Genomic DNA, 19,085 nt, shown 5'->3' with positions numbered 1-19,085 from the left:
ACTTACAACATTGTTCTGTAAAGTTGCTCACCAAAAACATATGTACATTTGAAGGTATTATGTATTGGTGATCGCGAGAAATTTCAAGTTACAACCAATATTATTATTTCTTTTGTATTATACACACTTTAGTGAAAGTTTTGTAGTTTCTTGAATGTTAAACTTACAACATTGTTCTGGAAAGTTGTTCACTAAATACATATGTACATTTGAAGGTGATAATATGTATTGGTCATCTCGAGAAATTTCAAGTTACAAACAAAATAAGTATTTTTTCTGTATTATACGTATTTTAGTGAAAATTTTGTAGTTTCTTGTTGAAACTTGTTGAATGTTAAACTTACATAATTGGTCTGCAAAGTTGCTCACTAAATACATATGTACATTTGAAGGTGATAATATATATTGGTCATCTCGAGAAATTTCAAGTTAAAAACAAAATAAGTATTTTTTATGTATTATACGTATTTTAGTGAAAATTTTGTAGTTTCTTGAGTTTCAAACTTACATAATTGTTCTGCAAAGTTGCTCACTAAATACATATGTACATTTGAAGGTGATAATATGTATTGATCATCGCGAGAAATTTCAAGTTACAAACCAGAATAAGTATTGTCTCTGTATTATACGTAGTTTTGGGAAAATTTTGTAGTTTCTTGAAAGTTAAACTTACAACACTGTTCTGCAAAGTTGTTCATTATATACATATGTACATTTGAAAGTGATAATATGTATTGATCATCTCGAAAAATTTCAAGTTTCAAACAAAAATGTGTATTTTCTCTGTATTATACGTAGTTTTGGGAATATTTTGTAGTTTCTTGAAAGTTAAACTTACAACACTGTTCTGCAAAGTTGTTCATTATATACATATGTACATTTGAAAGTGATAATATGTATTAGTCATCACGAGAAATTTCAAGTTACAAACAAAAATGAGCATTTTCTCTGTGTTATAGTGTATTTTAGTGAAAATTTTGTAGTTTCTTGGAAGATAAATTTACAACATTGTTCAGCAAAGTTGTTCACTATATACATATGTACATTTAAAGGTGATAATATGTATTGGTCGTCACGATAAATTTCAAGTTACAAACAAAATAAGCATTTTATCTGTATTATACGTAAATTTGTGAAGATTGTGTGGTTCTTTTCAAGATAAATTACCAAAAAGTTTTCACATTCTAATGTCTTATAAGATTGTGCTCATTCTAATGTCTTATAAGATTTTGAAGACTTGCCTCGGGTTTTTCAATTCTCAAGATAATAATACTGTACAAATTTGAATTCTCAACATTTTGCAGTAATCTTGTTACCTGGGAAAATTGATACGTGAAAAAAGATTAGAAATCGAATGAAAACTCACTGAGATATAGCGAGTTGAAAATACCGTTCCTACTGATTTTGGGTCACAGCCGTCGGAGTGTTAAGAAAAGTAGAGTTGGCTGTAATCCCGACCAGTGGATTACAACAAAATTGTATCACCATTATATAAAAAAATGTTACAAATAATATTTTTTGTTTTAGAAGCCCTCTGAATTTGGTGAGGAAGTTATAACACAATTAAAACAGAATCAGTTATAATAGCAAAGGTTGCAATTAGTGTGTTAATAATAATCATAATTATAACACAACTTATTATAACGAATCTGAGAGTAATTGCTTACAGATGACCAGATTTATTGCATGTTAAGGAAATAACAAATTTTGTTATAAATCAGTTATGGAATATAACTGGTCCACTAATAATAAATAATCCACTGGTCGGTTTATCAATACAAATATTCAATATAGTTCCATTATTATCTCATGAGCCATTAAATGTTGGGCAGTGCCGTAGGGTGTGGTTTGCCAGGTTGATCCCCGCCAACAACGCCAGCCTTCAGGGGCGCCAAATTGCGAGACATTTCTTGAAATACATAAATAGAAAGGGCGCCTGTGATGTCACAGTTTATAAAAAAATATTCTTCCCCATCATCCCGAATTCCATCACCCTCAATTCCATATCCCCGAATGACCCATTACCCCGAATTCCGGAATCACGGGGCAATGTCATTCGAGGTAATTGTACATTCGGGGAAAAAGCATTCGGGGTAAAAGCATTCGGGGTGATGGAATTCGAGGTAGTGACATTCGGGAAGATGCAGTGCTGTAAACATTCGACACTTCGCGCGACGTTCGTTTTGTTGTCATGGTCAGCAGTCACAGCACGAGCTTCAGAATAAACGTCGACAAACACAAAAAGTGTCAATGCAATGTCCTCTGACACGATGACATTTGCATAAATCATAAGTTTTGCATAGAATCTGATCAAAAGCAACATAAATAGTTGGATTTTGCCTGTTATGTCGAATGTGACACACATACAGTGAAACCAGAACAGAAACAAACAAAACCGTAAAGTTTCCTAGCGAAGCTATCGTGGACAGTGGCATTCAATTGTAATTTTTCTTTTCGACATTCGTTTGATCGCTCGTGTTGTGAATGTTTATGGGAAGCGCTGCGTCAGCGAAAACGTGTCGACTACCGTGCTCCTAAAAAAAAGTAGGCATAAACATAATAAATTGTTTTTTGATGAATTTTCACAAATTATGTTGGAAGCATCTCAGAAGATGTTAAAATTCCTCAGTGAAATTCTCGGACTGAATTGGGATTCGTTACTTAGTTAGCAATGATGAATCAGCTTGTGTACGGTACCGGTAACAATTTTAAAAAAAATCGGTATCTACCAGTTTTCAAAAAATTCCACTCCAAATGCTGCTGACATCAAAACCATCCGATCAAGATTTTATTTCGTGCACACCTTTTGTTCAAATCCAAGCATGCAATGAATCATGCCACGTATATGAGAGGATTGAAACCCAGGATTCAATTCTTGATCAATTGTTAACTGGGGTAATTGAATCTAGTTAGCTTAGATATTTCAATCAGAATCAAAACTTACGCACGCTGAGATTGGAAAAATTCAAAATTCAAAACGATCCCACTTATTAAGCTCAATTCAAAGCATGCATGTTTAAATCTTGGAGAAGAAGGATTCTTCTAGAAGACCGGTACATATCTACAAAACATTCATAAAACGAATAAATACGTAGATTTTAATGAGATTATACATGAAAAAATAGGATTCTCACACAACTCAGAACATAATTTCCACAAGATCTTGAATGGACCTTTCAAATACTCAATTAGGCAAATAATTTGAGACTGGATTCTTTATCATTACTGAATGCTATTTCACGGAACCAATTAAAAAGAGTCATTGATTCTGTTTATAATGATCGCAATTTCCACAGAATTCCGAAAAGGATTACTAGAGAATTGTATAACGTATGGTATTATGCTGAGAGAGACTCGCGAAGAGGAAAAATATCAACGTCATATGCAGCCCAGATTCCCCTCTCACGAAACGTTAAATGCAGCCCACCGTTTTTATGGCTGAAAAAGTGAAAAGTATTGTGTTCAAAGTAAACTGTTATTAAAAACCTCAGTCGGCGGAGCAGTTTTTTCCAAAGTTGCTGATAAATCTAAGCAGAAGATTAATTATTTCCAATGTCTGCTACGTTTGCTGGCATGAAATTTCACTCAAATTGCTATTTATGATTCGATGTGATGCAAACTCAATCATTTTTTGCTGAGAGGTTCATGTGAGGATTTGAACAGCATGCGCATAATTGGTATAAACACAAAGTGGAATAAGAAAAAACTCAGCAATCACAGAAACAGAAGACCGTCTTCGCGAGTCTCGTCTCAGGTATTATGCTAAGACAAGATGTGACAATTGGCTTCTTGTTAGTTTTCGTTCACTCTCATATGGTTTTTGTGTGGCCAGAAATCCGGTGTGCATCGATGAAAATTGAAAAAGAGAGCACAGCACAGAAGGCTCTTCTGCGGACCAATCAGGGGTTGGTCAGTTCTGTCGTGTTGTCGAGTATCTGTCTCAGGTATTATCAATTAAAAACACTTATATTTATTGTTCATCCAAAATAATGTTCCAGACAGAAGTGATTTTATTATAAATATCTTTATCTTCTTGAATTGTACAATTTTTCCGGCACTCAGACAGTTTTCTTTCAATAGGATTTGAAAGTTTTGTAAGCCTTCTTGTAGTAGGCTAACCAATAGTTCATAAAATATTATTTTTTGAGTATTACTTGAGCTCGATCATGAAATTTTTGAAAATTTCATTCAATTATCTTTAAACATTGTGTTTATAGAAGTCGCCCTAGACTTCCAATAAACTTAAAGTTTTTCTGAAATGTTTCTAGTGCAATGCAAAAAAACAAGCTTCGAACAATTAGCGCTCATATCCTGGTTCTCCAAGGTCCACGCTACGGCTCTGATTGCAAGAGACATAAAAGTCATCATCTCGTCTCGTTTCAACTCTTAGTATGGGCAACATAATTGCATAAATATCCTACCCATGACTGAAGAAGAGGATTTCTAATGCATTAACGCAAAGCACGTGTTTCCAACGGAAAAAGTCTCTTTCTTGCCTTTACCACTACCTAAACATATGGATTCAACCGAAAGGAATCAACCGATACTCAGTCCCCATGGAAACGGACCGAACAAACATCCCAAACAAACAAACGGCCGTTTCGCCCTAAGTTTTCACCGATCCGTCCTGTGCGATATCAATCCAATTAGGCTTTTCTTCTAGTCATTTGGCAGTGTTTTCGGGCGAAATTAAATTTGAAGAAACATAATTCGGAAGCGCCATCGGAGCGGAAACGGTATCGACGAAATGGACGACTATATGCCCCCACGGTACCAGCTGCTCGGTCGGATAGGCGAAGGAGTGCACGGCGTTGTGGTGAAGGCAAGGGACCTGAGCAACGACGATAAGATAGTGGCCATCAAAAAGCTCGCTCTCCGGACCAAACATGGCTGGATTTCACCGAACACCATACGGGAGATTAAGGTGTTGCAGAATTCGCAGTGTGAAAACGTAAGTGGTATCTTATTAGGTAGTTTATGCATAAGTAAGAATACGACAATACTCGAAATCCAATCTACCACCACCCCACACTTATGGATTAATTACCTCTGGGATGTCAAAAATCTTTGTTTGCGGATGGCACAAGCCTCTCCGCCAAAGGACGAAGCTTGCGTCTCATCAGTAGTAGGTTACCAAAAAGTTCGGATATTTTTTCTTCATAAGGTACCGTGGGGCAAGTGGGTAATAGAATTCGCATAGTTGAGATTCTTCCAATTCTAGAGACTTTAAATTGAAACAAATGAGTGTATATTTTTTAGCTTGACTCCCTCCATATATAAGCAGCATGCTGAAATTGATTTTTATGAAAAATTGAACAAAAAAATACAGAAAAAGTTTTTGAAAAATGTCTCCTTACTTGAAAAGTTTACCGTTCTGAACAATAAATTCAAAAACAAACAGTTATATTCACGATTTCTATTAGCTTTAACACTTGTTAAGGCTTTCCAATGAACAATAACATAAGTAACATGTAAACAAAGAAAATGTTATTCTTTTCACTTCAATTTTCTTCTGTTCAGTTATGTTAGTTGAAATGATTCGACAACATTATAACTGCAACATTTCCAATGTTAGTTCTTACATTATAGGACAGCAATTGCATTTATGCTCGTTATTTGTTTTTGAGAAAGTCGAATATGACGTCGGATAACTCTTCGGGAGAAATCAAACGGAATCCTTCAATAACGTATTTAGGGTCTTTTTTATGTGGATAGACCTATACCCCATTTTTATGTTTTGAACTAGCTTTACATAGACATTCCACGAGATTTCCGTGTGTTCTCTAATATTGCAACTTTTCAGTCAACGTCTTCCTTTTAATTGGCTGCCCGAAGTAGACATATTGATATTGCAATGTTTGGCAACATCTTTTAAAGAATTTCCATGATTTTTTAATAGCTTTTAACGCTTGAGTATAGTTTTCTTGAATTATCAGCACGTTATGTTTTTCTATGATAATTTCGAACCATGTTTACTTATGGCTACTTAAATAGAAAACACAAATTCAATCTCTAATGATAAACTTTTCACTTGCCCCACCTGATAAGAAAATTGATGGTGTTCAAATTTATTTATTTTTAGGTCTACGTCGAATTAATTCTAAAACGTTTTTTATTGCAGTTTGAAACTGTCACAGAGGACAACTAAAAAGCGGTACAGAAAATTATTTTCCACAACTTTTTTCCACTGAAAATATTAAAATAAGATTGTACGCCGCCAACTTGTTACGGAGTAACAGTTGACAGGTTAGCAATTTTAAACTCTATTATGAAATAATGGATGAAAAATCTCAGAAATCTCTTACCTATCGTAATGTTCTTAATGACCTCAAAGGTTTACGCATGAGTTTAAAACGTTAATTCACATATTCAGTAAAATATATCAATTGCTTTCACTTACCCCATTTACCCACTTGCCCCGCGGTACCTTACTTGCAAAAATGAAAGATTTGTTCTTATGCTTCCTAAACTCAATTAATAATATTCCATTATAAACCAAAAGTTCTTCATTTCAAACCTTCAAATTGACATGTTGTCACGAAGAGAGGGGTTCAGATGAAGTTAAGTATCTAGGGCTCATGCAAGAAAAAAAATATCTTTCAAAAATCACATTGAGGGCATTCATGCCAAATGTTACAAATATTTAAAATGTCTGTTAGCTTAGCTTAGCTTAGCTTAGACTGACTGCACATATCAATGGTTGCTATTCCGTTATTGCTAGATGACGATGCAGTCTTTAGATATCTCTAAGCCTAGTTGCCTGACATTTCTCCCGTAACGTCATTCTTCTCTATCTCCGTACTGTTATTGGTCGTTGTAGTGGTGTGACGTTTAGCGTTGCCGAAACGAGGGGTCTTGTCGGCACACACCCCCGCCCGTAAACCTTGCTGAGGATCTAGGCGCTCTGGATCTCCAAGGCTCCAAGGTTTACACTTCTCCAAGACATCAAGAACAGCTAATTTGGTCGCTGCTCTTCGGATGACCCCTGTCGACGTTCGCACCAACGCCTGTCGTACTCTACCATCTCGTCCAGGGTAGACTTCCTCGATCCGTCCACGAACCCACTGATTTCTCATCTTGCCGTCGACCACGAATACCAAATCACCTACGTCGATATTTTTCACATCCTTGAACCATTTGCATCGCCGTGTGATGACAGGAAGATATTCCTTCAACCACCTTGTAGTAAATTATAAGCGTCTTTTCAAGCAAAGATTAATCCAATAACTGACAGTATGTTTGTTACTTGGTTTCTATCTCGTATTTTCTACGCCTGCTTAGAATGCGTAGTTGCTTGAATAGATCACTTGAATACTCTTCATTACTCCCTTACATTACTCCCTCTTTCTATCCTTTTACAAGTATTTGTATTGCTCTTGTTTCTCTTTCTATTCTTGTACAAGTATTTGGTTGCTGTTGTTTTGAATAATATATGGAATTAGTTTATTCAAGATATAATCGCTTCTGTATGATTTTTTTTTAGATTTGCACAACTCACGATTTTGTCTTCCAATTAACCTTTCTCACTTTGAACGGCAATTGATATGACCGTAACTCAACCTGAAGCAAAATTTGTAGCATCGACAATGATTTTAATATTAATAAAAGGCATGTATCATGTCTGACGAACTAGTCTGCTTACTTGGTTAATACTGACCACTAAGAATATACACGGTTTAAAAATTTCATGTTATTTTGCGCTATTTCTAAAACACACGAAAGGAATACGTAAATTTACACGATGTTAAAAAAATCATTTACAGACTTTTTTATATCCATGTAAATTCAGACAACGCGTAAGATTTTGGTTGTTTTGGCCACCAAAATGAAGTTATATTTTCAGATGCAGAAATAACACCACAGAACCACAGAAGATTCCTTTATTTCTTAATTGTGATACATAGTTCCTTCAAGAAAAACGTAGAACATCAAACAGTGTTGTATCAAATCATCAGCTGTGCAAACAGCAACGAGAAAATGTGTCTCCAGGTTTCTGTCGAATGATTTAAGGCTGCAGAAATCACACAAACGCAGTTATATCAGCACTGTAGTTTGAATTATTTTCATACAAATTTCTATTTTAACACAGATTGTATTGTCAATATGGCGCAGACTACTGTAAAATTGTACTATTTGTGATTAAATAACAATGCGGCAAGTCAGATTTTATTTCGTGCATACGATACCATGCATATGCATAGAACAAATTCACATTAAAATCAAGATAACGCGTCGCAACATTGCACGATTGGTCAAATTACGCTTCTGTTAATTTTCAAAACTTGTTTTTTTTTTGTATATGTGGAATCTGATCTACAGAAATTGTCCCTATATGGCTTTGTGGAGCAGAATTTTTACATTGTAGCCTTCTAGGGAACAACAATTTACAATCTCTGTTTTCACCCACTTGCAGAAGAACTCCATCAGCAATTGATGATCATCCACTACAAACAAACTTGCATGTTTTATATAGAAGATTGTTAATCATATTTTATTTTTAAACCCCAGACTCCATTTAAGCCGTTCCAGCTACACATCGACATCGTTTGGGAACATTTCTCACTAAAAGTTTCGAAAGCTGAAGCAGAGATTGAAACCATGCTCCATGACATGATGCGGTTTAGAGCCTGACGGCCATTACAGCACGGCCACCAAGCCAAGTCGAGTTAAGAATCCGAAAAATATTCCATAAGCAATTTTCACACATGCTACATTAGTCTGTTTGTGTTTACTCGCCAAGCTGTGTATATTTTTTCGCCACCATTATCTTACAGTCATGCATAATCAACAAACATGGAAAAGTTTGTTAGTTCCATTGATACACCGGGAATTGAAACTCGAAATACTTTTATTCCCTCTCGGAATTTTATTCTATTCTGGACTTTTTCTTTTATCGCACAAAGCAAAATTTCTATTTATTTTTTACTCAGAATCAGATTCTGTCTCATCAAAGACCAATTTTATTTTAGATATCTGCCCATTTCCGTCAGAATCTGGCTTTAGGTTCTCTGCCTTTGTCCATCAGAGACCTTTTTTGTATGGATTTCTGCCAATTTCCATCAGAAATCCAATCATAATTGTCATCTCCGCCCATGTCCGTCGGAGACAACTATATTAATAATTCTATATGATTACTGCTTTTACTAATCGAAAGCATTATCGATTGCTAGATAACTTCAAATTTCTCACCTGTATTCTACCGACTGCGCCATTGTAGTAAATTATAAGCGTCTTTTCAAGCAAAGATTAATCCAATAACTGACAGTATGTTTGTTACTTGGTTTCTATCTCGTATTTTCTACGCCTGCTTAGAATGCGTAGTTGCTTGAATAGATCACTTGAATACTCTTCATGAGAAATCATCGGTCATGAATCTAGCCAACTTCCAGCTGCTCCGAAGCGTTGAACGGGTGTCTATTGTTCCCGAAGGGAGAAACTTTGCACCAGAAGAATTGCCCAACAAGAAATGATTTGGTGTTAAAGCCTCTTGATCTGGGGACTCTAACGGCACGTAGGTGAGAGGTCTGGCATTAATCATGGCTTCTGCTTCTAGTAAGACTGTTTCTAAAGTTTCATCATCGGGTCTGCGTGGTCCATCAATTATCGCTCTGATCGCCACCTTGACTGACCGAACGAGCCTCTCCCACGCACCGCCCATATGTGGTGTTGCAGGAGGGATAAATTTCCATGTAGTCTGCGGGCTTGTGAATTTTTCAGCCATAGCCTTCTTCGTTGCTTCCGATATCATCTGCAGCTCGTTGCTTATTCCCTGAAAGCACGTGGCATTATCTGTCCAGAATTCTCTTGGAATGCCTCGGCGAGAGACAAAGCGTTGGACAGCCATGATACATGATTCCGTGCTTAAAGTGTGTACCACTTCTAGGTGTATTGCCCTGGTAGTGAGGCAGGTGAAAAGTGCCACCCACCGTTTGGCGTTGCTGCGGCCTACTTTAACAAGTACAGGGCCAAAGTTGTCTAGCCCGGTAAAGGTAAACGGTCGTACGAACGCTGTGAGACGCATTTCAGGAAGTGGAGCCATTGAAGGTGGTTTGGGAGCGGCTTTTGCAATGCGACACCAGACGCAATTCTTCTCGACTTTGTCTACTAATCGTCTCAACGTCGAGATTTCGAAGCGTTGACGGATCTCGTTCACGACTGTCTCACGGTTGGCGTGACGAAAGTTGCGGTGGTACCTATCCACAATCAGAAGTGTAATAACATGGTTTTTGGGAAGAATTACGGGATATTTCACCCCTACAGATATGTATGGCGCGGCTCCTATTCGGCCACGACTGCGCAAAATTCCTCTTTCATCAAGATAGGGCCATTTTGTGTAGATATCACTGGAACTGTCTACAACGTTGTGGCGGAGTTCAGGTGGACCTTGAGATTTTGCGAGAATAGCAACTTCATAGGGATACGATTCAACTTGAGCGGACTTCCACAAAATCTCTTCAGAACGCCGAAGTTCATCACTGGTAAGAGCACCGAGTTCTAGTTTTTGACCTCGTTTTTTCTGACGAATATTATCGAAAAATCGCAATGCATACGCCATTGTGCGATGCAGTTTTGTCCAATTGTTGAACCGAAAAAAGTCCAGAATCGGATCAGAATGAACATAGTGAAAGGAAACCGGCCGCAGCTCTTCATTTGTTGAACTAGCCTGTCGCTGTTGCGGCCAGCTGCTTTCTGGGCCTTGAAGGAAATGTGGTCCCTGAAACCAGGGGCTTTCCATAGCTATTTGAGGACCAATGCCCCACTTGGTAGCTAAATCGGCGACGTTGAGCTTCGTTGGCACCCATTTCCACTCCTTTTGTTCCGTTGAGCTTAAGATTTCGCCGACACGTACTGTGACAAATTAGTGGAACCGCCGATGATCATGGGAATGAATCCACGCAAGAACTGTCCCCGAATCGCTCCAGCAGTAACGACTATGGATTGTGAACTCGTGATGGTTTTGGATAGTCTCCAAGAAGCGGACGCCTAGTACAGCCGCTTTCAGCTCTAGTCGAGGGATTGAAAGTGTTTTCAAAGGCGCCACTTTGGTCTTTGCACCAACAAGTGCTACCTGAGTTCCATTATCGGTGTCCAAGCGAAAGTAGGCTACACAGGAGTATGCCGCCTCGCTAGCATCTACGAACAAGTGAATTTGAAGACCATTGAGACTTGAAGCAAAGGGAGCGCGGAAATAACATCGAGGTACGCGAAGCTGATGCAACTGCTCGAAGAGATGAGACCATTGCTGCCACCGATTATTGATATCGTTCGGAATCCTTTGATCCCACTCTGTGCCTGTCGCCCACACATCTTGCAGTAAAATTTTACCGTGCACAAGGAAGAATGCGATGAATCCGAGGGGGTCGAACAAGCTCATGACGACCCTAGCGATTTCTCGTTTGGTGGGAACGTGGTCTTCGGTGAGTATATATTGCAGATCTTCTCGGAGACCTAGGGTGTAGACAAAAACGTCCTCGCACGGAATCCACTTCATCCCGAGCACCGATTCTGACTTCTCTCCTCGCTCTAAATCCAAGCTCTTCGGTTCATGTTTTGAACTCGCTCCAATTCCATCTAGTACTTCAGATTTGTTGGAAGAGAAGTTCCGCAACGTAAATCCACCAACTGAGTGTACCAGTTTCACTTCTTTGACCACTGCGATTGCTTCTTGGAGTGTCTCAAAGCTATCCAAATAATCATCCACATAATGCTTATTTTTAACCGCAGCTGCCGCCCGTGGATAGTCCTTGGAACACTCCTCCGCGTTCAGGTTTTTTATATATTGTGCAGAGGCCGGAGAACAGGTTGCGCCGAAGGTGGCAACATCCATCACGTACACCGAAGGATATTCTGATGGGCTGTCGCGGAATAAGAAGCGTTGGGACTGATTATCGGGAGCACGTATCTTTATTTGATGGAACATCTCCATGATGTCGCCACAAACGGTGACCGGAAACTGACGAAATTGGCTGAGGACCTTTGGAAGAGGTGACAACAAGTCGGGTCCCTTGAGTAACTTGGAATTAAAAGAGACATTTCCCACTTTCGCCGCGGCGTCCCAAATGAGACGTACCTTCCCAGGCTTTTTGGGGTTTCTAACGACACCTAGAGGTAGGTACCACACCCTACCGGCATCCACGGATGTTAATTCCACCAGACTAGCTTTGTGGGCATACCCTTTACGGACGTACTCAACAACCTGCTCTCTTACCCGTCGCTCTGTCTCCGGTTCATCTTTGAGTTTTCGCTCCAACGCTTCCAGACGACGTACAGCCATGGCATAGCTGTCGGGAAAACTCGGATTGTTTGTTGCCCAGAGTAACCCGGTTTCAAAACCAGAACCAACAGGCAAACGACGTGTCGTACTTTCCAAAAGTAGTCTGGCTCGCTTTTCATCTTCACACTCAAGAATCTCACGTGACCCCAAAACGCCTGCATTTTCCAGAGTGAAGTAATCACGAAGCTGCTCATTCAGTTCACGATCAGGGTCGGAAACCGTACCGACATGGAAGGTAACAATGGCGGGTTGGGGCGATTGACCAGGTATACAACCGTAAATGCTCCATCCCAGCCTACACTTTGCGCCAATAGGATCCCTTGGCCCTCCTTCGCGAAGCTTCAATGGAACGCACAACCGAAGATTGTCTAACCCTATCAGTAATTTGGGTTGAACAAGTTCGTAATCTTCTAGGGGAAGACCACGTAGGTGAGGAAATTGTTTGGCCAAATCCCCATACTTGAGTGTTTGTGAGGGTAGGACGAGCCGATTAACTGTTCGTGAATCAATCAGCTTGTGCCGAGGGGTACATCCTTTACCGGAGATGTCAACCTGTATACGCCTTGAATTTGACTCTTTGCGTTTCACGTTTCCGGTCCATTGAAGGGTTAAGGGTTCTAGCTGGCCCCTGACTCCCAGCTGCGTTGCGACGGACTCTTCCAGTAGAGTATACGAAGAACCCTCATCGATGAAGGCAAATATTGTTTGAGAGGAACTGTCACTGAAGAGAACAACAGGAACGATGCGGAAGAGCGGCCACTTCAAATTTTCAGACGACACATGACTTGCCGACATTCCTACATTTTCTAGCAGTGGAGAGGAAGAATGAAGCAGCGTATTGTGTTTCTGTCGACATCCGTCTATTCCGCAGCCATTCCAGGAGCGGCATGGCCATTTGTCATGACTATTCAGGCATGTTCGACATAGTCCCTTCTGCTGAACGAGTTGCCAGCGTTCATCTACAGTCGCGTTTTTAAACTGGTAACATTCCGCTACTCGATGTCCAGCTCGGCCACATGCTGCGCACGGCTTGCTAACCTTCGCGTTGGAATTGGACGATGATTCACCAGTCGACATTGACATTTGCTCAGCGGTATGTGCATGAACGATCCCAGTTTCTCTGGATCGCTTATCCATTCTTGACGTATTACTCAGTGTCGGGAGCTCGAATGATACTTCGCTTGCTGCAGTCACTAATCCGGACATGAAATCGCCGAACGTTTCGAGAGTTGCTGGTAGATTTATATTTTTATAGAATGCCCAATCTAATCGCATGGTCCCGGGCAGTTTTTCTACAAGCTTTTGCATCAACGCCGGGTTTGAAAGGTGGTTCAACTGGCCTGCCGCCTTGAGATGATCAACCAGATTTTGCACTGAGAGTCCAAATTGAAGCAGTGTTTCCAGTCGCTCGTGTTTAGGAGGTGGTACCTGCTGTATTTTGCTCATCAACGACCGAATGAGAATTTCTGGCCTTCCATACAGAGTGCGAAGAGTCTGTATAACGTGTGGAACACTTGCTGGTAACAGAAGCCGGCTACGAACTGCCTCCAGGGCGTTTCCTTTCAACGATCGTTGCAGTCTAACCAAATTTTCCGCATCGGAGTATACAGGAGGCTGTGGACTGTTCGAAGTTACTGATGAAAATCGGCCAGTCCTCAGGGTTACCTCCGAAAGTTGGGAGATCTTTTCCCAATACTTGACGCGCGGCTATTTGCACTTGCGTGAGTGTATGAGGCGAATATGCAGACACTAGATGACCTGGATCACTCCGCCGATTGGCTCCGGTTGATTCAAACGATGCGACGGATTTGGAACAAATGGCAGCGTGCCAAGATCGGGGTATTCCAATTCTGGGCCCTTCGGTACATCCAGTGGGTCGGGGCTGATGAATTGTTTGGCGTTGTTGTCGTCATCCTCAAGAACTTCATTCACTTTGCCGACATTTTTCTGCGAGTTGAGCCACTTATTGACCTTTTCTTCCGAGTCGACAATCGAGCCACTCCTGCTACTCATCGAGGCTGCATGCCGAATAATAGCCTGGCGCTTCTCCAAAGATTCTTTGCGAATCTGCATTTGCTTCCGCTTCATTTCCAGATCTTCTTGTAGCTTCCGATCACGGAAGAGGCTCTCTTCCTCTGCGAGACGTCGTTTTTACGCCAGCTTGCGCTCCTCTTCGATCAACTGACGCTTCTTGATTTCCTCCTGCTCCTGAAGTTCTTGCTCCATCAATTGTCGTTCTTCTTCCACTAGCTTTAATTCCTCCTCTAAAAGCTTGGCGCGAACACTGGAACTAACACTCTTTGGCGGATCGGGAATAACCTTTCCCCTTTTCGCCATGCCTTTTGAACTTGCCTTTGAGCCTTTTGATTTGCGTTTGTCCTCCATTGGAACCTGAAGCGCGCCCGACGTTCCCTGTCTGTCGGAGCACTTTTGGCAGACATACCTTACGCTGGAATGCTTCACTTCGCTTCCTACTCCAGCACACCCGAAATGCTCCCATAGCAGACAGATGCTGCACTGCACCATCTCGTTTTCTGCAGCATCAGGTCGTTCACAGGATTGGCAGTTCCGAGGGGTAGTAACGGACCGGAAAACGCGATCATCCATCCTTGCTAGCTACCACAAATTTCTTAAAGTTTGTGGGGTTAGGGTACACCAACTCTTGAGAGCAAACTCCGGTTTCAGTGTGATGTTAGCTGTAAGCTAAAATATAGATTTTTATTAATACATTGCTGATGAGAGATATTCATAGAACTATCGCAGGCTTACAAATTTGGTGACCGTTATGTTATTTTAGCAAGTTTGGGTCGCTGATCCTCTACGTGACGTGAATTACTGTGTGGCAGCTCTAATCGAACATAGAAGCATTATAATTATTGAATTACATACTATTCAAGTTCACTTACGGTCTAAATAGGTAATTAGTACCAACTAAATTCAATTTGTCGTAATGGATTTCAGAAATACACTTGAAATACATTGAAGAATTTCACTGGTGAATTAAATTTCATATGCAAATATTGCTAGATGACGATGCAGTCTTTAGATATCTCTAAGCCTAGTTGCCTGACATTTCTCCCGTAACGTCATTCTTCTCTATCTCCGTACTGTTATTGGTCGTTGTAGTGGTGTGACGTTTAGCGTTGCCGAAACGAGGGGTCTTGTCGGCACATCCGTGATTGACCGAAGTCAGTGAAAATGCACAAAGAATCAACTAGAAGTTCGGCTGGGATTGGCCATAATCTTCTTCAGTGTGCATAATTCAGTGCCTCTATTTATGCATGGTCAATAACGGCGCCGGCCACGTCCTTACAGTCAGGTGGGATTGGGGGAAGGACTGTTAGTTTGTAATCTTTGCTATTTGGAGACCGTGTTTGCCTCTGCATCTCCACAAAGGTTACTGGGAGGGATGTTTGTTAATGGGAAGGATCGTTGGGTCACAGGATTCACTTTGATAAGCGATTAGACCATGATAAATAATTATTTGTGAGATATAAACATGCTTATATGTAAATATAATATTTTCATTTGATATGAACAATATCTATGTAGAGAAAAAATATGCCGACACTTGAGGTGACGAACCTTTCAAAGTTTGTTGAATAAAGTGAACCTTTTGGAAGTCTACACTTGAAGTGTCGACCCATTCAAAGTTTTTTTTTATTACAAAAATAAAGGTAAAAAGAAGAAGGTGTTTTTAATAAAAAAAATTAGAGAAAATTTAGGCAGAAATAATTTGTGAATCAGAGTTTATGTCGACACTCACAGTGACGAACCATTTTTTTTTTTTTAAATCATATTTACGTCTCACCGTTGTAACGATTAAAGGTGCAATCATACATATTTTATAGATTAGAAACAATAGCATGAAACGAGCTCACCAATTGATCCGTCATCCTTGAGCAGCAACAATCCTCTTTCAGCTTCACTCGTTTGCTCAGCTATATAAAAGCACTCAGAGAAAATAGGTGCGCAACCCGTGAGGGAAAACAACTGACGACTGCTGGGGCTTTCTTGACGCACTCCACAGGAGCAAGCGTCAACGTCGGAAGATCAAAAAGAACTAATCGAAAGCGGCACTTTTTCACTTTACTCGATCGACGCGGCATTTTTTCACTTTACTCGATCGACGCGCGACATGTTTGATCCTGTCCTCATCACCGGCCACGGCAGGAGCAAGCGTCATGGTCGAAGGATGAAACACAACTAACGGATCACGCCACTTTTTCACTCTCACTCGACCGACGCGCGATCCTGCCCTCATCGCCGGCCTCCGCAGGAGCGAGCGTCAAGGTCGGAAGATCAAACACAGCTCATTACAAATATTTAAAAATGTCTTTATCCACTTATTAACAGAAAATCAAAAAATTGTTTCAAAAACAAGCTTTTGATCTTCGAAGAAATTCAGGCCAGCCATTGTATGCTGTAGCAATTTGGATTAGCCGTTGTATTACCTACTGCTACTGAAATACTGCTCTGCAGAGGATTAAAAAAAAAAATGAAAATGATTCTGAAGCTCTCTCCCTGGTAAATTACTAATGAATTACATAGAATATCCAATGTTGAAGCATTGGTACAAATGTCGAGTGGAATTATAAATAATTTTAGACGAAAATCGTTGCAATGCTCTATTTTTACGATTAATGCGGTGAAATTAGTTTATTTTATTTGAAAGCGTTTTCTCTTTTAAGCAGGTGAAATCAAATCACATGTAAGAATACAGACATATGAAATGTAATATGTTGTTAACAAAGTGTTAGTAGAAGCTTAATTTAGTTTTACCATATTAGGATGATAGTGTTTTCTAACACAGAATATTCTAGATATAAGAAATTAATGTAATGTTTCGAATGATACTAAGAAAGGAATTGAAAAATTTATATCATCGTGAGATTGATGCAACTTTTTTTTTATCTTACCTCCATATTCAGATTCTTTCCTTACTGGACATGTACCCTGATCTGTCCGGAATATCGCTGGTGTTTGAGTACATGCCCTACACACTGTACAGTAAAATGAAGGACGAGGAGCATCCCCTTTCCCGGCACGAAATTCGTCGCTACATGGCCATGCTGCTGAACGGACTGAAATATCTGCACGAACTGCTAATCATGCACCGGGACATAAAACCGGCCAATTTGCTAATTGACCGGCATGATGTGCTGAAGATTTGTGACTTCGGTTTGGCCCGACTGTTTAACGATCAGGACCCTTCGAAGGTGTACTCCCCACAAGTGGCAACCCGATGGTACCGGGCCCCGGAGATACTCTGGGGATGTCAAACGTACGGACCTTCGATCGATATGTGGGCTGCGGGCTGTGTGTTTGCCGAAATGCTTCGAGGTGTGCCACTCTTTTCCGGGGCGACCGATATCGAACAGTTAGCGCTGGTGGTGCGCACTCTGGGGACGCCCATCTTGAAGGAATGGCCGGAGGTGCGAAGCCTGCCCGACTATAACAAAATACGGTTCCCCAATGCAAAGGGTGAACGGTGGGAGGACATTTTCCCCAGCTTCACCACGAAAAACGAGATTGGCCTGGTGGATGGGCTGGTGATGTACAACCCGAATCGACGACTGACAGCCGAAAAGGTGAGAGGGCATTCAGTAAACATCATAATCATAATGTTTTATGGTGAAGATGAATCGAAGCCAAACTTCAAATTTTCAAGAGCACGAATCTGGAGAACCGAACGCCCGTTTAAGCTGAAAACTTAATCGATTGGTCACTCGCTGGTGGTGACCAATCGATTAAGTTTTCAGTTTAAACGGGCGTTCGGTTCTCCAGATTCGTGCTCTTGAAAATTTGAAGTTTGGCTTCGATTCATCTTCACCTTATGGGGGAGCAAATTAATTCGATTGAATCAGCATTTCTCATTCAATGGGTTGAACAGAAGGGCATCTTTGAAAATCAATATTGATAAGAAATCGATTCTCATCTTCAATATTTATCTTCGTCTTGCTCAAATACTACCCAAGTAACCATGGCCGTAGGAGCGAAGGAGCAAGACAACAACTCAACAATACGGATGTCGCAGGTTCGAGACGCAAAATGAGGAATTTCATCATCATAAAACAAGGATCAAAATGTGGCAATTGCAAGTCCTCAAAAGGATGAAAACTACCAAAACGAATATGTCTGATACAGAGAAGTACTATCTGTATCATTTTATTACATTTTTTGCATACTATTAGAGGTTTCGGTTTTCATTCATTCATTTATTTACCTCGTGTACCAGCTGCTTGGCCGCATACGCGAAAGCTCTCTGGCTGAGTACGCGAAAGCACAAAATATTCGCCCTAAAAACGTGGCGAAAACAACTAACGTTTCTCACGTGGTCTTATATCAGCATTAGTGGTGCAGAGAAGCACGGTTATATCTTGGCACTATAATGGCACGCTATTTCGCCTTTTCTGGCATTATAATAGCATTATATGCGTATATAAAACTGACATGCATCAAATGATTACCCTTTTTTTTTATCTTATCATTTATTTAGCAGGCTCAAGCGCTCTTAGGCATTACGGAGCCGGATTCTATTGATTTATTTTACAAAATCATATTTGCTTCTTATTATCTAGGTTAGTTTTGGGGAACCGTAAAACTCGCGGTTTGGTCGAGGTTAAGGAGAACAATCATTTTTGGAAGGGATGGGAATTTTGGGTTTACTTGTTGATCTTCAACAGCAGCATATTGTAGTGGCGTTATTGGTGCTGATCAACGCAGAGTGGACATGACGACAACCTGTAACGGTACAAACAAACGGGTTTCGAGGGAAACAAGGTGGACATCCAAAAAACGGGAAGGGGTA

General features: G+C 40.3%; 1 protein-coding gene across 2 annotated transcripts in view; it reads left to right on the top strand.

Annotated features, from left to right (window-relative positions):
• Positions 1-4,542: 4,542 nt before the first annotated feature.
• The window catches only part of LOC5573318 (cyclin-dependent kinase 20), a 30,318-nt gene continuing 15,775 nt past the window's right edge, over positions 4,543-19,085 (top strand). For both annotated transcript variants that reach the window (XR_002498674.1, XM_021837754.1), the window contains exons 1-2: positions 4,543-4,951; positions 17,206-17,865. Coding sequence is in view for 1 of the 2 variants with exons in the window: in XM_021837754.1 (XP_021693446.1) it covers positions 4,748-4,951; positions 17,206-17,865 (864 nt within the window). In the remaining variant the exon portion in view is untranslated. The remainder of the gene's footprint in view (positions 4,952-17,205; positions 17,866-19,085) is intronic.

The sequence above is a fragment of the Aedes aegypti genome, chromosome 1 (assembly GCF_002204515.2).
Source record: "Aedes aegypti strain LVP_AGWG chromosome 1, AaegL5.0 Primary Assembly, whole genome shotgun sequence".
Taxonomy (NCBI): Eukaryota; Metazoa; Arthropoda; class Insecta; order Diptera; family Culicidae; genus Aedes; species Aedes aegypti.
Note: the sequence above shows the minus strand (reverse complement) of the source record. Positions and strands in the feature narration are given on the sequence as shown.